The 23,383-nt window shown below is 37.9% G+C and overlaps 2 protein-coding genes across 4 annotated transcripts in view; one reads left to right on the plus strand and one right to left on the minus strand.

Moving 5' to 3' along the window:
* The window catches only part of LOC105565507, a 3,576-nt gene extending 2,694 nt beyond the window's left edge, over positions 1 to 882 (plus strand). For both annotated transcript variants that reach the window (XM_012018760.1, XM_012018761.1), the window contains exon 3: positions 425 to 882. In XM_012018760.1, coding sequence (XP_011874150.1) covers positions 425 to 516 — 92 coding nt within the window. In that variant the 3' untranslated portion in view covers positions 517 to 882. The remainder of the gene's footprint in view (positions 1 to 424) is intronic.
* Positions 883 to 974: 92 nt separating this feature from the next.
* Positions 975 to 21,219, minus strand: LOC105565508 (1-phosphatidylinositol 4,5-bisphosphate phosphodiesterase-like). 2 transcript variants are annotated; one of them, XM_012018763.1, is made up of 20 exons: positions 20,949 to 21,219; positions 13,040 to 13,094; positions 10,480 to 10,734; positions 10,276 to 10,335; positions 9,922 to 10,059; positions 8,976 to 9,055; positions 8,368 to 8,503; positions 8,167 to 8,267; positions 7,754 to 7,920; positions 7,225 to 7,435; positions 6,603 to 6,861; positions 6,107 to 6,301; positions 5,796 to 5,994; positions 5,499 to 5,656; positions 5,209 to 5,415; positions 4,275 to 4,647; positions 3,857 to 4,018; positions 3,615 to 3,792; positions 3,016 to 3,466; positions 975 to 1,861 (listed from the first exon to the last, which is right to left on the minus strand). In XM_012018763.1, exons 3-20 carry the CDS (start codon positions 10,648 to 10,650, stop codon positions 1,790 to 1,792), a joined length of 3,318 nt encoding a protein of 1,105 aa, XP_011874153.1. In that variant the 5' UTR covers positions 10,651 to 10,734; positions 13,040 to 13,094; positions 20,949 to 21,219; the 3' UTR covers positions 975 to 1,789. The 2 variants fall into 2 exon arrangements, with proteins under 2 accessions (XP_011874153.1, XP_011874152.1); XM_012018762.1 differs by having other exon boundaries at positions 6,101 to 6,301.
* Positions 21,220 to 23,383: the final 2,164 nt, after the last annotated feature.

Here is a 23,383-nt window from a genome sequence, read left to right on the forward strand (position 1 = left end):
GTGGCAAGATGTGACCGCCTAGCGATCGATATTGCTATGCGCACATCTCGCCACGCGCTCGAATTGGGCGGTAGGCCGGCCTAAGACAACGATTTTTAATAATTAATTACTCGTTAACTATTACGAAAATTGCAAAATGGTACAGGACTTTTCCATTCATCTCGATCCGTTCTACCTTCTCAAAAATTTTGTCGGATATGGAAAGACTCACCCTGTATATCATTGTATTACATGTAAATTTTGTTAAATAAGTTATCCTTTTAATATATGACATTTACCGAAAATCTGGTACTGACTCACATTTCCCTAATCAGTCTTCTTTTATACAAACACATTGATTAATTGTGAAGAGTAAACTTATTATACTGTGTAATATTGTCTTGAAATGACCAATACATATGGAGAATTTATTTATATGTTTCAGCTCCATATGAAGAACTTTCTGTTGCTGACGTTAATATCAAATCTGACATACTCGATTATTTCGATCATGACCATTATGAAACATCATTATGATCTTCGTGTATACCAATAATTTAGAAACACTCTATTTGAATAATCGAAGTGCAATCTTTTTCTTCGTAATTTAATTGGACAATTAATTGAAAAGTTCTCAAACTCAAGTTGGATCACCTAAAAGAAAATATTATAAATTAATATGTGCGTTTCGTAGAAATATATTCTTTGATATTCTTTGATACTTGCTGTAGTAATTTTTAGTTTATTCTTTGTTATATTCTATTTAGTTATATTCTTTGATACTTGCTGTAGTAATTTTTACCTCATCGTAATCTTTATCGGGATACAGATATGCTCGTGCTAAAACAAATCCATGCAATAAAACGGAAATAATTGCAAACGTAATTTGCATAATTTTTTTTATTCATATCCAATATAGATATATATATATATGTATAGGATGATATAATAATTTATGTAAATAACATCATGTTATAATGAAAACAACAACGTAGTAATTATTATACTAGGCTCTCGTTTAAAGTTTATTTACAATCCTATGTGACCATTCATGTAAGGGCCGTGTAAGAGGCGCTTCCTTCGATTTGTAAATTACAGCTTTTGGCCGTAAATTACACGGTCTCGAGATTCTCAAACGATTTATAATACTCTAATCATTATCAGCAGTCACGAGAATTATCGGTTAGGTCCGACCGTGAGAGCGTCTCTCAACTTAAGGTATGTATGGTCTAGGAATCATCACGGTAACAGAGAAAGTTCCTGTCAGCATTAGGCATCGATTCACGAATGCAGACATCAATTCACGAATACAGACAGCAGTCTCACACACGCGCACAAGCATACACATTTTTTCACTCTGATAGACTTCGACAATAGCGTTAACAATCGAAAAATATTTGCTTCGACAAATCGCGCGGTGCATTACACCGTTTCACATCGGTCACGACATCATGATATACGTTTTGTATAAGTATATATATATATATATATATATTTAATACTTGACTAGATCACTTTAGTTGTATTGACTCCCTCGTTAGTCTAGGTACTCAGAGACAATGGAGACATAAAATGTCTGCTTATAAAAAAATACTTGGCTGAATTAATTAGAAACGTTAATGTAGTTATACTATTTTTCTTTCTCACAATACGACATTTGTCGGCAGATACAAGAACGACAGCTAATGAAATTTGATCCCAATTTCAAGTATAATTAACGACAGTAGTAAATTGTCTGAAAACAGTCCTCCCCTTCGTAACGTGTTTCTCGCTGCGGAGAAAATTTGCGGAGAAACTTGGCTGGCACTCATCACACGTAGAATTCAGCCAGCATCTTAGCCGGCTCGTAGTCCATGTCCTCATTCTTGTACATATCCATGATCTGGAAAAATTGTGTACGTGACTAGTTGTAAACCAATTATTTTGACAAAAATAGACTTGGTATTTAAAGTGGTATTTAAGTGAAATAAACTTGTATTCGGATAACTTGAACTTTTATGCGAATTTAAGATTTTTATTATTTATGATTCAAGAGAATTTAGCTTTATATTCTTTATGAAAAGAGAAACTTTTTATAAATTAATAAAATTAGACAAGTAACATTTTATTAGAAACACATATATATTTTTTCCCATTAAAAAATATTATTGATGCATTTTATGTTATTTGATTTTAATTATATCTGTTTAAATCTGAAAAAAACTTTGTATACGATCACAAATAAATTTGACGGTTGATATGGGATTAAAAACCTCAGTTCTAAAAAATAATTTGACGATAAGAATAATTATTCTAACAAACACTTAAAAACACTTATTCATATTAAAACACAATACCAATATTAAATACGGATAACAAATTTCATAATATTTCATAATAATCCAATGCATTTTCTATAAATGTTTATGAAACAAATGAAAAAACATCGTATAAATGAAAGATTCGTGAAGGAAATCTTTAATTTTAAAATCGACATTTTTTATATTTCAAATTTGTTATACCTGCTTATTTAAGAAGACTTAATTACAGTACATAACTTATTAATTATTTTGTTATATAATATAAACTTTAACAAATAATAGGAAAAATAAAATTAAAAATTAAAATATTTTAAGAAAATAAGTTTATTAAGAAAATATTAAATAAGATATAATAATTATATAACAAAATAAGAAATAGTACTCAAAATTAGTCTTAATATTCAATAAATAGAATTCAACTTAATTATAAAACAAAAATATACAATAAATTTGCTCTTCTAACAATTTTACCAAATCTCTATTATAGCACATTAATTCATTTTATTAAAATAAATACATAAATATAAAAGACCTAAAATATTTTCTTAATTTTCTAGCAATCTACTTAATGGAATGTTAAATTGGACGTTTACGTTCAATATCAGATCATATAAATTGCTTACAACTACAAGTTGTACATTAAACATATAATATATCGTTCCTGTGTGCAAACGCGATAAATGCAAAGCTATACTATCGGGAAAGCCGCTAGCCAAGCGAGAGTCTGTTGCCTTACCGCGTTCATATCCTTCTGCAATTCCTCCAATTGCTTCTCGTGGATCACTTTAAGTTTCTCCTTTTCCCTGTTTTGTATCATCTGCCCAATCCTGCGCTCTTCCATAAATTTCTTCGTGTTGTTTTGCTGCTTCTCTCTGAGTCTGCCCTCCTTGATTCCACGCGTCTTCAAGGTCTTGTCGTTCATCACTTCCTTCGCACTCTCCACCGACAGTCTCGCCTGTCGCCCGGTCATCTCTTTCATCTCGCGGTCATGTCGCGCGATCAACTGTTTCTGTTGCGCCAGCTGTGCTGCCATGCACAATTTGCACAGCTGCGTCCGTCGCTCTTCCAGATGTCCACGGACCAGATCGCGTTCCTCCCGGCGTTGCCTGTCAGCGAGACGCGACCACTGGGTCGTCTGTTCGGAAACGGCGCGACGAACGATGGGGTCCCTCGAAAGTTCCGCTTTGCTATAACATTATGATCGATTTGTAATTTATTAAATTATGTTAATTATTGTCTATCACTTCATGCAGCTCTCACAATCAGTTCTACAAACTCTAAACTCTATCAATTTTGCGTTCACAAACGCTCTTGAGAGAAAGAGAAGTAACTAACTTTTTTCCCTTAAAAATCTTCTCTATTGCAACGCAATGTTGCTTCTGGACATTCAATTTCTCCTTGTGGTGTCTCTTTTTCAAGGACTCCAGTTCTTTTTGCTGTTTCCGTAATACTTTTTGATAACCCTTTTCTTGTCTCAAAGTTTCCAGAGTGATTGGATCGAACTTTAGTTCCTCTGTAAAAATAAAATAAGTAGATTCGTTGTTCATAACTGGTAGTTTCTGTATCTTGCAACTCACCTCTTGGTTTCGCTGCTTCTTGGTGGTGAGATAGCATGTTGTTTTTGTTGTCCATATTATTTTTACTATCACTCTCTTCGATTCCCAGACCCCGCATTTTATTTTGCGACATGCTTTCCGACTTCCTGAACGCTCGCGGCGCCGTCAAGGCGTCCATGAATTCTAAAAAAATTATAAAAAGTATATTAATCAATTAATATTATTAATACATGTTTATTTAAAATTGATTGTCATACAAAAATGATTTTAAATAAAAGATTCGCTTAACTAAATTGTCGTTTAAGCAGATCGTACAACGTGAAATAGTTAATTTTGACAGAATTAACATGAAATAATGCGATTAAAATTAAACAACCTATTACAATTATAATTGCACAAGTTTATCAAGCGGCTGAAATATGGCTGATGCCAAACGTACCTTCGAAACCATCTGGCACATAGATTTTTATGTCAATATTACAAAACAGCATAGGTAGGGACATAGGAAAATTGGCCTCAGTTCGCAACGCGATGTGCCGATATCCCGCCTGCAGACCGTCCAAAGGAACGATTCTCTGTCCCAGTAGTTTGCCGTTTGATTCATCATATACCGCGAATCTCAGAGCGGCCAAATCTGGTAGGACGACTTTCCTGAAGAGAAAGGGCTCTTCGTTATAAACGGGGTTCAGACCGTTGGCGGGGACCACTCTCGTGCGAAATTCCTTGCGTATCGTGTCTGTTGGTAGGCCATACATTTCGACCTCGACGTACGTTCCGACTTTCTTGTCAGATAAAAACTGGCCTGCTATTACCTATTGCAATGTTATAATAACAAATTAAAATTAATAGATACAAATAATGTAAACGTTTTTAATATCTTTAGACTTTTTATATTATAGTTCTCTCCTTTGATTATTATTTGATATACTTTATTTCCCTTATTTTATCGTGTTTTCTTATTTATAAAGAATCTTAATTAAAATGCATTTCGTATTCGCATTACTTTTTATAATTGCAATCAAACGACTAACACAAAGCTTTGTTATTACTGATAAAAAGGGCGATTCTTTCGTAATTACATTAATAAGAGGGAAAAAACAGCTTTATATATGTATATCAATTAGATAATCAATTGGATATCTTTTATCGTTGCTGAATTTGATCGAAATCAGTGAAGAACAGCGTGTAGTGATGTGTGTATGTGTGTGTGTAGGAAAATTACATTTTGATAATACCACAAATTTGGTAAAGTACAACACAAAAGACAATGATATATAAAAGTTATAAAACTGTTTGACTTTTTAAATACACAAAATTTAGAATGTGATATCGCGTGTAACTTGGATCGCCATTCAAAGGAACAAGAAACGTACTTGAACACTGCATTGTGTGGCGATCACTCCATCCACGGGACTCTCGGCGAAAGGATCGAAGCTCCTATCAGCACGTCTCATGAAATCCGGCTTCAATAAATAGCCCGAAGACCCGTTGTACTCGAACTTTCCTTGATTCAGTTGCATAGGCAGATCCGCGGTTTGAAAGTTCAGCGACACCATTTGGCAGCCAGCGTTCCAGAAGACCTGTTTCGCGACGATCGATCAATGAGAGACTTTTCTTCGTGTTTCCCGTTGCGCAAATTGCGCTCTATAAACTTGTGTTTTACCTGCGGCATATAGTTGGAAGAGTCGGCTCGTGTACCTTTCGGATAAATCCGGCTCATCTGTCGCTTGTTATAATTTACGAATTCAATGGCAGAGGTTTTCAAGTAGTTCAAGCCAGTCGTTTCCGCGAAGGAAGACATATTGTGATGAAGGTTCTTTTCTGAAATTAATAATTCGCTCTTAAGTACCGATCTGTCGATTGATACATCAGTCGCAGTTTCACTTATTGAAATAGAGAACAATTATAATTACAAATAAAATATAAATTTCTTTTAAAGAGATACAAAAATTTCACCCACCTTCGGCTTCGTCGAAACTAGCGAACTTTATAGGTTGTGCATAGTTGACCATGGAGGACAGCCACGGATGTACATTGGTGGTACTTCCGATGTAATTCTGAGCCACTACTAACTCTATACTTTCTCCAAGACCCACTGAACCAGTAACAGATTGCTGCTGTACAATGCCCACCGACGTTATGGTTTCAGAAATTTCTTCCTATAGACGAGGGGAATAACTTTACCAAACGGGACTTTGATCGTTTAATTCGGTTAAGGTGAATGGTCACTACCATACATAATCTGAGGATCATAATGATTGTTACTTTTACCGGTTGCTGTTCCACAACAGCGGCGATCGACGGCGGCGCGCTGGCGTCTTCCTTGATTTCGTCCTCGATCACGAACTGACCTTGCTTGAAGAGCTCCAATTCCTGCTTCTCAACCTCGAGCTTTAGGCGCTTGTTCTTAATGAGAATCTTGCGTTTCAGCATGCTGGGCGGCGGCAACGGTACTCCTGGCTCCAGCTGTTTTAATGATGTTTCAGCAATGAGTGCACTTAAAACTATATATACGGAAGAGCTATCAAACTTTGCGTTATCGATTTATCGTAAGCGCGAATTTAACGTAATTCCTTAGAAAATAAAATACGAAGGCACTAAGAATGCAGCAAATTTCGCTTAATATTGTATTACAAAATTTATTATACTTGTACGTTTTAACAATAATTGACCATTTATTGAAACGAATGATTCATTTAAACCGACATCTCAAGATTTCGAGATATTTTACAATATCTGTGATTAATTGATGTGCGTACGAACTTACAGGATATTCTTTCAGAGGTTCCCTCAACAACAGGTCACCCAGAATTTCGTCACAGTACTTGGCCAGTTTGTATTGCTGCTTCTTGCTACAATGATTTTCGAAGCTGAGAATCACTGGATATTCCGTTGTAACGAAGGCCGTGTCTCTGACTGCATATATAACGTCCTTGAATAGAATGTCGGTACACATGGCTTTGCCGTGAGTGATTATCGGCTCCTCGTCTTCCCCTTTGCCGTCCCAACAATCCAATTCTACGCACCTTTCAATTCGAATCGAGAAAAACAGATGAAAATCTAATTCTAATAGTCATCGGTTGTTCTACCTAAATGTAACTATGTGAGCAAGTGTAGAAAGGAATGTTTGAAAAAGTTAGATATATTATTAAACTAATTCCTAAAATCATGCTGCATTTATTATAGGAAATAAGCTACACTGTGCTTATTTAAAATAAATATAGATTAGTGTATCCGTCTAATGCAATATTGTATATTCAAACCGATGTATTCATAATCTGGCGAGAAAATCGATGTAGCTATAAATGCAACGGATATTGAAAATCGTTACTGTCGCACAAATCGAGAATAATCATTATTTCCATATTTTGTGTAACAGTGTCCCTTACCTGCACCCAGCGAGTAGAACTTGTCTATACATCTCGACGCTGCTCTTTCCGCCGAATTGACGTCCGCTCAGGTATGTGTTGTGGCTCGAATTGATGTAATAGTGCGCCAGAGATTGGTCCATATCCATGTAAACGTCTAGTCTGTCGAGGAAAACTGGCGCGTTTTCGTCGGACATCAGGTACCTTATGAAGCCGTCCTTCGTCATCGTTCCTGAGCATGCAATTACGTATGAAAGAAAGTTGTCTAGAAGTCAAGCCGGTTCATCAATTCTTCAGTTCCGGCCAAACCAAACGACACTTAATCAATTGAAGCCGATTCAATTTTGCAGGCTCATTAAAGTTTATTCTGCCTGTGATATCTTTGACACCCTAATACATTTAATTTATAAAGAGACAACTGAAGTATCTACAAAGAATCAATATCTTTGCTTTAAAGACGCGAACAATCGTGTCTAATTTTAGACAAATTCGAGAGAACCGTTCGAGGAAAACGTCGCGAGAATATATGATTTGCTTATCAAGCTCTTACTTTCATTACGCGCAACTTCATTCTGCTCGTAATCATTGATGATCTCCATCGCACGTTTCTCGTCGTAGAATGGGTAGAGAATTTCGTTTAGAGTCGGATCTCTTTGTTTTTCGTTAAGAAAGGTGATCAGTTGCTCCAAGTTAATCGTATCGGCCTTACCCGCCGTTCTAAAATGTTTCGGATGAATAATCAGCCATGTTAATTAATATGAGACTTTCTGTCTGCATTATGTTAAATCCAAACTATAAAGTATTGCAAAAACTAAAATGTGTAAAAATATACCAATAATTATGAGTGTATTTTTCACTAAATAATATGAGATAATAATTTGTATTTAGTAGCTCTCGTAAGAAAATAATTCTTTCTATACAAAAAGTATCGATTTAGATACATTTTCTCGAAAAAGTACTCACATCGATTGAAATAATTCTTCTATATCATTCCTCGGGCATATTTTGTGATAAAGCGCGTAGAATGCATCAAAGGTGAAGTCATCGGGTTCTATCACGTCGTTCTACGTATTAAGAAAAGAAATACGTATAAAGAAAATCTTTGCAATATCTTGATCTAGGTATGAAAATACCACAAATGAGTCGTTCCAATAATCAAGATACCTTTCCGCTAGGTAGGCCTAACTCAGAGAGACACTGGTAAACAAGCTTTTCCGTTTTACCGGAGGCGAAAGTTCTCGCGACCACTTTCACTGGAACTTTTCCATTAGGGTCCACCAGCATTCTGAGTCGCATCCAACTGAAATTGCGCAAAGGAATCGCTCTTATTCGCGATTCTATCATTTCTTAAAAAATGTGAAGAAAGAAGAATCATACGCCGTTTTTAATATAAATGTATATTTTTAACAACTTTTATAAAGTACTATAAATTTTATTAAGTCTTTTGTTGCCATGAAATCTAATATAATCTCACTTTTAATAAAAGAGAGAGAGAGAGAGAACATTTTCAATAAAATGTATAAATTTGAAGAGAAAAGGAATTTTGAAAGCATTGTAATTTCTGAGGATTAAATCGAATTTCCTTGTCAGCTTATCGCAAATCAGCTTATTGCAAATCCGTTTGCGCCGGCAAGGAATTAAAGAATCGCGAAGTTATGCTACATACGTCGGTCGCGGAATACGTTTATGGCTAATTATTTCACAGAGGTAAACAGTACTGCTGTTTACAGACGCGTTAGTGCAGGCGTATATAAATGCATTGGCAAACTTACTGTTTCTTCAGACATGTAAGTGGGCAAACGTTATTCGCTTTGACGTTGTGCGTAATCGATCGAACGCCGTCCAACCATACCTATGACGACATACACGAATAAAGTACCATCAGATTGTTCTTTTTACGGAATGAGAGAATATAAGTCTATAGGCATATTAAGACGTTAACATTACAGTAATCTTATCAGTCGTTACATCGCTACGTTTGTACGTACATAGATAAGCGCTATTTATAGCACTCGGGGTGAAATGATCTTGCTGCCTCAACAAATTTGCATATTTGACCCGACTAAATTTTGCTATCCGAAGTTTTGATTGATTTTTAGTAACGTTAAAGTGCGAAAGAGATACGTCAAGTTAGTAAGCTTTAAGTAACGAACAAGTAAACGTACACAACGTTCACATGTCGTTTCAATAATTGTCGAGTAGCGTAATAAAAATTGAGCACAGCTAGTGTAAAGGATCCGCGAGAAAGAATCGATGATAATACGATATGCAGAACCGTGTACGGCGCATGCACGCTATTTCCTTGTCACTGCAGTGAAATATAGCGATAAATTCTCTTGGAAATGACACGGAAACACGTAATGGAAAGAAGTAAAAGAGCCTCGCGAGATAACGGAACGAGAGAACACAATCGCGATCACACGTTTATATTACATCGTATAATCGTTGTATATGGCAGGAGCTATTAAAGAAAAAGATACTAACTATTAATGATAGCATATTGCGAACTAATGTCGATATAACGACGCTATTCCATTTATAACTGTGATAAACTACAGAAAACTAACAGCTATTTTTTTCATCGGCGATAGTGATCCTGAACGTTATATCGGTATTGTATCAGCCCACTAATAATAGTTTACTTGACCGATAAATCGAATGGCGTGTCGATGCCGTGTTTCCGCCGTTATCGCGATTAGTGTGCGGCACGTGTGTTACCTTGGCTGTGGCAGGATCCGGACATACGACGTGCTGATAGTTGGTATTGGTGTAATCGACGCCCGAACAGATGGTCAGACTTTTCTCTTCCAACTGCTCGCCATGCTTGCTGAGCAGTTTGTCAAATAACTTGGGATCCTGCTTAAAATGGTCGGTTTTATTAGCTGTTAAATGTCACCATGTTTTTCCTTCCAAAAGGAAGGGGGAAAACCCCCTCTTCTTTCTTTTTCTTTGTTTTATATCAAATTAATCGACAAGTCCTTTTGTGGCAAGAACTCGCGCGATTATCGTACTTTTAACAAATCCGTAAACGCTATTGTCATAATTTTAGAAGCGACAGAACCATTGTTTTACCTTAGGAACGCCTCCAGCTCTGATGTCGCTCACTTGACACAACTCAATGACATCGCCGTCCTGCAAGGAGAAAAGGTACACGGAATAAAAATAAATGCGTATATTTAGGACTCGTAGGATGCTGAGAGTGTCCGAGGCGCTCTTCGCTCCTTTTGTCGAGGCGAACGAAACGGCGCAAAAGGAAGGGCAAACAGAAATCCTCACCTTCCCTTCGCTCTGCCAATAGATAAAGAAACCATACTCGTCGACTTTGAACAGGCAATTCAGCTCGATTTCAGTGTTATCCTTCTCCTCCGTCCAACGATCGAAGACACAGCCGGAACGGAGTGCTTCCGGCACCTCAATCTGCCAGTTGAACTCGAACCTCTTCGTCATCTCCGCGTCGTTCCACCAACTTCCGGCAAAGTCAGCCTAGATAACGGCGTCTTCCGATTCTGTCAACAAGGATCAGTATCGCATCTGTAAAAAAACATCTTTATCGGGCATTTTTCTCAAAATGTGTCGAGTCGAGTGTCTGCTTTACGTCCAGGAGCTTTGAAGTTCGACATTTACACCTCGCATTCCTCGTATCCGTAAATTGTTCCGATGAATTAGGATTGCACAGTATATCCGTGCAAGATACCGTTTGTATGCAGTGAACGTAAATCTCGGAGAGTTTATACTTTTGCGTGTAGCTCTAAGCTTGACGTTTATTCAGTGGACATTTTACCACGCAGACCCTGGTGGAAACATTTTGCCGAGAGTGAAATCGATAACAAGTAAAATGAAAGCTACCGAAAGATCACTGAATGAATCTTTAAATAAATCATAATTTTCCTTGTAAAATTCAAGGTAATCCCGTGAGAAATAAGAAAAGTTACAGTACACTGTTGAAAAGTATTACAAAATTATGAAATTTATTGAATCTAACTAAAAACTGTGTTATACTTTTTAATGAAAATGACTTTTCACGGAATTTTTATTGAAATATTGATGAAATGATAACGAAACAATAAGAAGTCAATTGAGAGAGATTTTCAAATGTGTTGTACGTTTAAACAAAATTGCATTATATTATATTTTCGTTATATTTTCCAAATGTTTCCACTGGGGAAGATAAACTTTTATAAAGGGTAAATGCCGAGTGCAAAGGCACGCACGGTATGTAACGCGCAATTAAACCTTAAGAAATTACTGTTATTCATTAATTGTATAAGATGGGTTGATTGGCAAAACACGCAGTAACGCCGATGTTCAGGTGGACTTCGTTCTGACACGCAATCTGCTTGTTTAGAACTCGTTTGACCGGGTGTTTAGTTAGTTAATTATTAGTCCCGATCTGTATGGCCTCCGATAAAGCAACACATGAACGCAATACCTCAATAGAGCCTTCGGAACCTTAATCGGGCATTAACCTCTTTGTAAAATGAAGCGTCAAGGTTTCTTGACCTTTAGCCTATCGACCTGCGACACGCAAGCAAACCCCGATATTGAAATCATCCTCAGATATTCCAAAAAAGAAAATTCCGCGCGAATAATTCCGAGGAATCGACAAAATCTTAATCATTGCATTGTGCAATGGGGAAGTTATTTTTAAAGGTTATACAGTTTCGTCTTGCTTTAAAATTCAAGCATGCAAAAAATCCTATTTCGTCACTAAAGATACAAAAAAAACGCACGATCCATTGTTGATTCTGTTATCTTTCAGTAAACTCGTTATCATTAATGCGATCGGTGTCTTGTTTATCTCGTTATCTTTTTACGAACATACGTGAATACATTTCACATTTTAACATTGAAAAATCGAACTAATGATTGTGAACATCTTATTTCTACAAGATCGCGTGCAGGTTTGAATGCATTTCGACGATCTCTCTTTTTCTGTCCTCGGAAGATAAAAAAGAAAGTTTCCAAGATGACGTTGAATGATTATTTAATGGCTTGGTGTCACATAATATGTGCGTCAATACCACTCGTTTACATATTTCACGTATATTTCTTCTTTTTATATACGCGAGTCCCCGGTTATTCTTATCTCCATTAGTTCTCCGTTTTCTTTTCGACGAAATGTAATTCGAATAAAGCACATTTTCTCTCTTCTTTTCTTTTATAAATACTTAATTCTCTTATTTTGGAGTTCGCGAGAGTTAAGTCGCCGAAAATTAGAGGATTGAAATTAGAATAGAATACGTTACAATGTGAACGGCTTCAGTACTTGCACAGAAAGTTGAAAAAAGCCGCAACTGAGAAAGGACGTCATCGCACACTTTGTTCGAAGAGGGAAATGGTTAAGTTCCTCTTTTACACACAACGTAGTGTCACGGAACGCTTTCTGATGGTATAAATAAATATCTTTTGTGTATTATGACGTGCAGCCTTCGCTATAGTTACACCATACATGTTCTGAAGAATATGTTACACTAATATCGTTATTTAAAAGTTTGACAATGTAAATGAAGTTTGCTTTTATCTGATGTACAGCACATGTAACATTTAGAAGGCATATATATATATAATGGAATAAACGTTCATTTAAAAATCGTGTAGTCGTATTACAAGACGTTTCTCACTTGAATCATTGGCTTTTGGGTTTTGGATAATCGATAGTTCATCACGCTACAGAGAGCCTTTTAGCATCGTTGCACCGATTAACCTTTATAACAAACCTACACTATGTAGGACGTAGCACACTTAAATGTTGCCGAGTGAAAATAGTCATATCGAGAAAAGTTTTGTTATACCTATATTATTAACGTTGTGCTGTAAAATTGTGAAAGGTACTCACAATGTTAAGAGCGTCTCTTCCGAGTTGACTTGCTCATTTTAACTTGCGGCTGCACCTGCAACAAAATATCTAATAAACCCTAATGCAAACGTTAATACTTAAAAACTGCTTTTAGAACGGAATATTCTCAAGGATGCAGGATGCATGTGTTTAAAAAGCGGATGCAGCGGGGATCGATGTGTCAAAATGATTAATAATTACGCGACAAAAGGTATTTTCTTTATGCATAAATCTGTCTCTCAGATATCGAGCTTGTAAAATATTCCAATTTAGAATCGTAGACTCCATTTATTTTTCGCAGTTATCCCTCCCTCCTCCTACGCCACCTTCCTCCGCCCCATCCTATTAACCGGTGTTAATTATATCTACGGGCAGACACGTGCTTTTCTGAAATAGGTTCCACTCTTCGATTAAGCGACTCAATCGATATCTCAGTATAATTACGATAGGCTTACGTAACAAGTTACGTATGTGTAACACTTTAGTGAAGTATATAAAATCTAGATAATAGCCTTTGCGTCATTAAGTCTATTCGGTCAATGGCGTATTATAACACCATAGATAGTGCTACACTGAAAAAAATTTCTGGTTGAATATGGACGAATCAGATAATTCCTTTAGGATTTACCAGAATTCCTTTAGGATTTACCAGAATTTCTGTAGGATTACAGGAATTCTGGTAAATCCTAAAGGAATTCTGGTAAATCCTAAAGGAATTATCTGATTCGTCCATATTCAACCAGAAATTTTTTTCAGTGTACTTGTCACTAACCCTATCTCAAAGAAAAGTAGATAATATTGTTGACCGCGATGAGAAAAGTCTATATCTAACGTATCAAATAAATTAATTGCGCTGAAGTTTTATTCCTAAAAGTATTCTGTTTAAAAATAATAGAAATAAAATATAAATAAATACGGAACTATATGTGCGGAGTGAAATTACAAAATCCTTTTAGGTCATGCTACTGAGAAAAGAGGCTCAGAAGAAGATGGTAATTTAAAATTCCTAAAAATACAGTCGCAAAACGTTTCGTTGTAATTTCTTCAAATATTTCCTTAAAATTATTCAATTAACTAAAATGATTATCGACGAGATTAGTTTGCTGATCATGAAATTGCCCTCTTGCAGATATTATCTAGATTAAAAATACATCAAAGTAATGAGAAGGGTAGAAAACAACAACGAGTGACGTGTCACTTCGAAGATTTTTATTAATAGGTGACGTGGCATTTTGTTGTCTTTACGTAAAGGCCACTCCAGTACATCTCCCGACAGCTTCAATCTATAATACGTAAAAGTTATCTTCGGAATAAATTAAAAATAAATCGACAAATTGTAGTATCCCATTTTTAATGTCAGAATTACAAATTACAAACGAGAACATATTAATCATTTAAAGACTAGAATATATTAAAGAAAAAGAATATATTGATCAATTTTAATAATAGAAAACAAATGATTATTAAAACGCAAAGTTTTGCAGAATCGAAAAATTATTACAATATTAATGTGTTACGTTAATTAATAAATTAAACATATTTTAAACATTCTTTATATTTATATGATAAATAAATATTTCTCTGCTTTTACATTAATACTTAACATAATTTGCTTAAATAGATACTTTGCTGTTTAATTTAGAATTTAATATTTTATCGTAACGTAACGTTACGTTTTACTAAAAGCTTTCTTGTGGATGTTGGTATCAATAGGTATGTATATCGCTAACGGATATCCCAAGCTTTATCGCGACTTATCTTAATTGGTGCATCAGGAAATGGAAGCTGCCGGTTGCCATATTCCGCACCTACGTGCCGTACGTCAACACGAGAAAGCACTCACGATTAAACACACATTTTTAAGCGCGCGATAAATATTTGCGGCAAACCAACATTTGTTTGCGCGCAAAAAGTAACCGATCCCCTGGAAAAGTTATTGTAACTCGAGTCCTACATTAGTATCAGTAATTGGCATCGAAGAGAACTTACGATAATTACACTTCACATTGGTGCGATAAATTTACAAATATAAATTTACATTTATTCATATTTTCTACGTTTGACGTTTACTAAATTTTGGCATACATTATTTTCAACATTTTCAATATTTTCTTGCAAGAGAAAGATTGAAAAACTAAAACAAATACTTTACATAAATACATTTGTACTTTTCAAAATTTTGGCAACACACCTCTGTTGCAATAAATTTTCACTACGTTTCCGGAGTCCAAGAATGAATTCGCATTTTGATCTATTATTAGATATCGACCCATGATTTTCGATCCGTCCAAATCTAAAGATACTTCAACGTTATGAAGTAATCGTCCAGCGTTACAGGGTCCGTAGTACGATGTTGGGCCTGTAGTAAGATCCTTAAGGCCCTCGACTTTCGAATGAAGTTTAAAATTGAAAATTGTTCAAGTGCAAGAACATAATGGGAGAAGACTATAAATGCTAGCTTGGCGTATCGGCAATAACGTAGATATGGTAGCTGAAGATAAAATTACCAGGCAGAGAAAGAGGAAAAAGTTACATTAATAAACGAGGCACTTGAAAATGAAAGAGTTCGTAGAGATGCTCACATATTTTATCGTCAAGGTCAACGCAAAAGTTTTATAGCGCTGTATTCTGCGAGATACATTTCTTGTTATGATATTACGTGCCGCTGCTGTTACCGTAGAAAGATGATGCTCGATAAATTAAAATCCCCAAAATAGTAAATAAGTAGAATAATTAGATTGTGAAAGATAACGTCTGATGTGTTTGAATAATTAAATTTACTACAAAGAAAACAGTTCTCCAGTCGACATATAAATTGGATTTGAATTATATATGTGTGTGTGCCGACCTAAAGGAAAACACTCAATTCTGGTCTCAATCACCTTGACCTATAACTTATTGAAGAAAGAAAGATGGTAGACGCGAGAGGAGACTGTAGAACAAGTTTTCAGGAAGAATAAACGCAGAGATTCCAAATAAAAGCAGGGATTCGCGAATCGGCCCCGACCTCGCCGAAACTTGCTATTTGCGACATCGGTAACCGCAACTTCCGAGAATTAGCCACATCCTCCCGGATGTTTTCTACTCGCGGCAGCGCAGTTTTCACTCGCCGTTGCTTTCCTGCAGAGGAGGAATTCGACCGCTGCCGTCGATTTGTCAGACGATCAGCTGACGGCGCAGTTTCGCCGTGTAAAGCGCCGATTGTCAACGAAACGACGGTTTCCACGAAATGTTGCAAAATATTACGACGCAGGAGGAAGCGAGGCGGTGGGGCACTTGCATTCGGAATTACGCGAAACGGGATGCGCGCCGAGTGCGAGCGCACAAGTGCCGACCATTAATACGGGCATCTGTAATCGGCCACCGACGTGTATCTCGTAGATATACGCGGGCATACAACGCGCGTCTATATAAACAGCGTGTGTATACAGGGCGCATAAACAGACGGACGTTACGAAAATACGTACAACGTGTGACTCGTGCCGCTGCGCGGCCTCTTCTCTTCGGCAAACGTTCTTAGAGCTCGACAACCTGCTCCATTCCCACGAGCCGATCGCATTAACGATGAGTTATAATTTATGACTATCACGATCCCCATCGTACCCCATCGCGGCTCGTTAACGCGGCATTAATAGCAGCAAGATGGTGGGCGAAAGTAAAGCCGGAGATAAGAAATCGGTTTGATCAAGATAGCCCGTGTATTGTTCTAGTTAGTCATCGATAATCGTTGATACAATAATTGCGCGACGCGTCATTGTCTAATATTTAATTGGACGATTTCGCGAAACGACGTCTGCAAAAATAAACGATGAAATCTATTATTTATTAATTAACTGAACAAGTGTAGCATTTATTTTTAAATAATGCAGCATTCTTGTTTGGCTAAAAACCTTTATTTTAGTTATAGAAGCTATTTTCGCTTACATATAAATAGTTTAGCAGCGTGGTTTGTAAATAGTTTATCTTTCGAGCAGAAATGGTTTATTTAGCACGGCAATAGAGCAATTATGTATGCATAATTTCGGAGGACAGAAGCGTTGATATACAATTTATGGCGACGCATGGAAACTCATCTCTTGTATTTCTCTCTTTTATCTAATTTACTTTCCTATAAGATTAATTCGCATTATCGATCTTGTATAGCAAACGTGATTTTGCGACTACTGTGTCGTGAGACTATGAATATAATTTAGTACTTATACTCCATATGTGTTGCACACGTTCGTAACTATCGCTGCATCCGTAAGCACGTGAAATTTTCAACAAAATATAACGCTTCATTACCCATAATTACAGAATATTTAACACAAAAGCACTGACTCTCAGAAATTTAATGCAATTATGAATGCAAATTTGCAAAAAATTTAATGACTCTCTCTCGCGCTTGCATAAATAATTTATTTACAAATTTATTTTCACATATTATTTATTGTGTTTTGACCCTTTTCACGTAGATAAATCTTTTTATTATACGCGATGCAAATATATTTTTACGTAGGTAAACCTTTTTATTGTATGCAATGTAAATAATGTCTGTCGCTAAACTTATTATCTGTTATAAAATCATCGTAACACACGTAACAGTATTATTATGTGATAGAAATGTTTTATAACCTACTTTTCTGCGGTATAACAGAGTTATTTATGCAACTAATTTTCATTAATGACGAAAGATCTTTTATAATTGTCGTACTTTCAGTAATTACACGTCAAATTGTTCAATCGCCAAATATCGAGATTAATATGAATTTTATTCATTTAAATAACTAAGAACTAATGTTTATGTACTTCTGCTCAAAATTATTAAGCGCGAAAGTATTACGGCGAGGCCATTCAAGATTTACGCAATCAGCGAAAAAAAACACAAGACTAGACATTAAGCAACGTCTGTCGCGGAAAATCAATTGCTGAACTACCGTGATTCAATTACCTGGTGCGGATTAATAATTATGTAATTTCCGGAGCTTTGGAGGTTGAATTACACCGTCGCGACATTGACCGCTCAATCGTTTAATGCACCTAATGGCCACTTTAAGAAGAATAGAAACAAATGAGGCTTATGACCTGACTGCCTCTGTTTTTGAGTAGTTATATTTGTATTACGTAACCCATTGCACATACATGCTAAGCTTTATATACGTCCGTCAGTGAACTATGAAATTTAATTTCACTTAAATTAAATAATGAAATTTAATATTAATTAAATTTAATAAGAAACGCTAACACGTAATATCACGTCGAGATTAAATACATGTGCTAATATTTATTCAAAGAGAGAGAGAGATAAGTATATCTTGCAGTCGCAATCTTCCGAGATATAAATAACAAATAATTAGAAAGTGTTGAAAAAGGAGAAGAATAATTTATGACGTTCTTTATTTTATAAAAATGTACGAGTTGTATAAGAAATTACAGAAAATTGTAAAGAGAGAAGAAAAGAGAAATAAGGAATATCGTTGTTTTAATAAAAAAGCAGCATCTTATAGTCATTAAAAAATTATTTGGCACGTTATTGAGAATAGGAATTATATTTCTTAATTATTGACGCTTCTTATATAAATAGTGCCACGTGGCTTTGTTATTGAAAACTGCTTATTATAAGTTGCTTTATGCCTCTCATCGTTAGCCGTAAGACAATTTCAAGAATAGAGCAGACAGCGCCCGATAAAAAATGCGTTATGCAATATGTTTGCGGTTGTAATTCATTCGCTTCCCGCATTTGCATTCTGTGTGGTTAACGCCGGAGAAACCGATGACTCGCTATCCGTGTTATCGTTAGAATTTACGGGCGCATTTCTCTCACGATGCAGAACTTACCGGAAGATCACAAATATAATATGTCGAAGAGACAGATGCGACCCTTCAACAATATCGCGCACCCCGTAATTTTTTGTATGATTTACGTGCGGACAACTTGCGCTGTTACTAACGAGTTCGCACTTCTTTCGAACAAGGATAAAACCGTCTTCGTAATAGAGTTTTCCGTGAGATCACCGTTCAATTGAACAATTGCGCAATTAAGTTTCCTCCAAGCTGTTATTGCGTTTTTGTGGCGGTATCTCATTCCGAGAAACGTGTCGCGTTTTTGTTGCTAGGCACAAAGAGATAGACTCGGAAGATAACGATAACTCCCTGAGTAAAAATAGCGGAAGAATTTTCCGATATGACTATCCCAAATTGTCGAGCTTCGGGAAAAGAAACGCTAGCTCTATCTTCAACACTGCGTATACGTGTGTAAGGATTGAGGAGAGTACAATTAAATGAGGGGAACACAGCATACCGCGATCGATATCTGCGATAACTGTTTCGCTCGAGCAGACATGTACTTGTAATTAAAAGAAACTAAGCGCTTTGCTGGAGCGTCTGTCGCTTCGTTTCTGCTGAATAGCATGAGCCCGCGAGACTGGCGCCTGTCTAAGACACGTACTAGAGACCCTGTAATCAGAGACTAGCCATAAGACTGGCCGAACTCTTATGTCCAGTCTATGATTACAGGGTCTCTAACGTGTACTGTAGCGTGCACTGTAGAGCTATTCGATTTCCTCGGCAATCGCGCCAAGATAACGAGTAGCTCCGAGGTGCAAATGTTATTCGCGACACGTTCCCGCCACGACGAATGCGGCGCCGACGATTGTCGGGACGGCGACGGATGAGAAATCCGTGGGATCAGGTGTCGGAGCGGCGGCGCGGGCCGACCTGGTCTGACCTCGCGAGGGAATGTCGTAACATTCGCGCACGACGGCGGCGCGGCGCCGCTGGGTTCCCTTGACCTCGAAAATCCCTCGGGACGCCTGCCTGCAGTCAGGGTCGCGTCCCGATATTCGCCGCGGCCTCAATCTCGCTCACCTATCTCGCGCCTTATTCACGGCTTATCTCCCGCGGCGATAGGCACCGACGCTAATTAACGAGTCGCCGTCGCTTCCACCGCTCGCTTCCACGCGCGAGCGCACGCACGCGGCCGAATGGTGCGCAAATGCGTAATGCGGCGCGCACACGCCAGGGACGACCGTCGGAGCAGCGAGAGAAGGTGGAGAAGTAAATGAGAAAAAGAAAAAGATAGATAGAGAGAGGGGAGACAGAGAGAGAGAAGGAGAGCCAGCAAGTACCGCGTGGCGCTCTGCGCGTGCGAGTGTACGCACGTACAGTGCGTCTGGTTAGTGGTCGCTGGGCGATTGAGCTATTCTTTTATGAAACAATGTCCCTCATGAGGGATCGCTTTAATTGATAGTATCGTTACACGGTAAAGCATTTTAATCTATTAAGACCGAGTGGATTGCCACCGCGCTCGTCCTCGCCCCCGTAATGGTCCGAATAATTAGCGGCTAGTACTGCGCAAGTAGGAAGCGATAATGCATTCGGTACATCGCCGTTCGGTTTCAATCTTGATGGTACGCCCTTCATATGCAAATTAATTACACGCCGGAGCTAGGCTCCGCCGCTTCGGAGCGCTCGCCGAACTGACGGACGGAGGTATTACTCTTTAATGAGTACATTACCGAGGCTGAGAGTAAACGCTTCGGTACTTCTCGCCCCGTGTTAGATAAAAAAAAAAACAAATGTCATCCGAGACCCGACGATTGCGCTTGACAAAGTTGCCGAGAGAATCCCGAGTGGGCAGAATTCTATTAACGAGGGGGCAATTGCGGGCAGACCTTACGCGGAAACGCGGGGAATAGACGGGTGGCAAATGTCACTCGCTGATAAGACGAGAATATGGGAATCCGAGCTCCACACCGGCGCGCGCGGCGTGTGCGCGCGTGCGAGAGCGCGCGGCACGCGTGACACGTCTCATGACCGCGCGCAGCGGTGAACGTCGTCTACTGTGCAGGCTGCGCGCGAATGTGCACCGACGTCTCGTACGTCCGCGCGATAAAGAAATTCGCGCTGCGAATTTCCCGCTGCGTCTTACCGCTGGCTCGGTTCCCCGCCCGCGCGTGATTATCCGTCGTACAACGAACGCGGCGGCGACGACGACGGCGGCGGCGATCTCATCCTCCGGCGTAGCTCCGCGCGCACATCAGCTTCGCGGGCACACGCGAGAATTTCAAAGTGGCAAACGCGGCAGGTAGCGGCCGGGCGCGGGACGTCTGAACGCGCGACGAAATTACGCTCCGGCGCCGGACGTCCTCCGTGCGCGATGGAAGAAACTGACGCTGCCGCACCGTTTCTGTTAACGGGCGAACCAGCCGTCTGGCTCGATACCGTCTTTTTCCCCTGCGCGCATGTGCCGCTCGTGACCGTCATTCAGTTTCCACCACGTCTCGTCGGCAAGAACGGGATCTGCTGTCTCCGAAGCTATTGCATCACAAGCGTCGGAATGTACCGCCTCGTCGGAAGTAGCGCTCGGAATATTCCGGCGATCGAACGGGCCCGGGGCGCCCCGTACTCCCCGAATCTTAAGACTCTTGGCTCTTTCTGAGGCCGCGGATTAGATATGCATTCCCGAGCGATGAAGATTTAAGAGTCCAAACTTCAACTTCAAATAGCCAAGTGAAGATAAATGAAGATACGTCGTGAAAAGGGAAAAAACTCATCGTTTCTGTTTGCTATAGATACACCTCCGTGTAGAACTTTCTTCAAGTTTCAACTACTCGACTGTCTGCACTGCGCATTCGGAAACTTTTCGTGGCGATCATTAGCTTCGCACAATAGAACTTCATAAAAAATCTCGGACATTTCCTCTTTTCCAACTCTATTCGGACACATGCTTGTTCCTTACAAAGTTTTACACACGGATCTAGAACTTAGTTAAACAGTTAAACTCTTTGTTTCGTCTTTAGCCCGAACAGAAAATTGTTTTACACATTTATCCTGCATGCCAAGTGCAAACATCGATGTTTTCTTATCGATGTATTCGGAGTAAACGAAACCTCGACAGAGTCTGTAGTACAATAGTACAATTCTCGATAGACAATTCTTATTTTTTCAACGTAACCGAATATTAGCTGAACTCATTTGTTTATAAAGATATATTGATAGAATATTGATAGAACTTATTATTCAGAAAAGGAAAGTGACAATTTTTGTTTGTCTTCTGATCTACCTCTGCCATGCGATAAATCACGATGACAGAAGAAAGTTAATTTCGTTATATAATTAATATCAGCATCAATTACACGTAATATTAACGTTTATAAGACTTTCCAAAGTACGCTTACAAAGAAAAGATTAATCGCTTCCTCTAATTACCGAAGAAATTCATTCACAGAGGCGCGCGGTTTAATTGAAAAATGTTTAATTTAAACTTCGACGTGCATCTCACTAAACTATCGCGGTTGCTAACGTATGCCGTTCCGATTTATATCACACAGTCGATTTAATCAGTGAAAGCCTCAATAAACTTTTATTTACTTCGCAAACACGCGTGTAATGGAAGCGGAACGGAATAAAGTTCGATGTTATAAGACGCGTCGGTAGAAAAAGCGCAGTGATTAAAGAACAAACGTGAGCGCCGGGAGTAATCATTGACCTGACATTAAACTTCTCATAAACAAATTTCGACACGTCCAGTTTGATACAAGTGTGAACGAAAATAAGGGGAGCTCCAGAGTGTGCATATCTCAATTGCAAATTCCAATGTGGAATGAACTCGTGAGTCATCAGATAGAAATATCTCACTTTGCACGACGCGGACGAATCGTACGTAAATAAACAAGCCTATCTTAAAGCTGCACTATCAATAAAAATAACCGTGATAATTGCAAACGACACAGTTGCATAAAGTCATCGATTTTCGTCAGACAAGCGCGAAACCGGAAGTAGTTGCAACGCGATGTTATTTTACCAAACGTTTTTCAGTGTAATAAATCACTAAAAAAGTGCGATTACGCATTTAAGATTGACTGTCGTGCTATTGATTGCATTTTACACCTGCCTCGTTTGTCGACAGGTAAAGAGAAAGTTGCAACAAAATGTGTGACTGATGAATAGACAAATTTTTAATATTATTTGCTTCCGGAAGGTTTCTTCAACAGTTTATTATATAGTAAAGCAATGTAATTTGTTATATAATAAGTAAAATCAGCAATCAACTTGCACATTGAAGAATAGAGATCGAAATTATTATATGAATATTATATCATTTGTGTGAGATGCCATAAACGTGTATATACATATACACGTTTATAGCGTCAATAAATAATAATAAACGTTTAAATAATAAACGTGTATATATACACGTTTATTATTAGAAAAATTTTCTCTGCAACGGAAGTTTTGCTATTAGTTTCAAATTGGAATACTAATAATTTATTAACAATTTGAATTGCGATATTGCTACGAGACATTAATAGTTAACTATAGTACATTGTAGCTGCATAATTCTTAAACAACAATCATTAATAA

This window comes from Vollenhovia emeryi, unplaced genomic scaffold (assembly GCF_000949405.1).
Source record: "Vollenhovia emeryi isolate VEMERY1.0 unplaced genomic scaffold, V.emery_V1.0 DF939151.1, whole genome shotgun sequence".
In the NCBI taxonomy this organism is placed as follows: Eukaryota; Metazoa; Arthropoda; class Insecta; order Hymenoptera; family Formicidae; genus Vollenhovia; species Vollenhovia emeryi.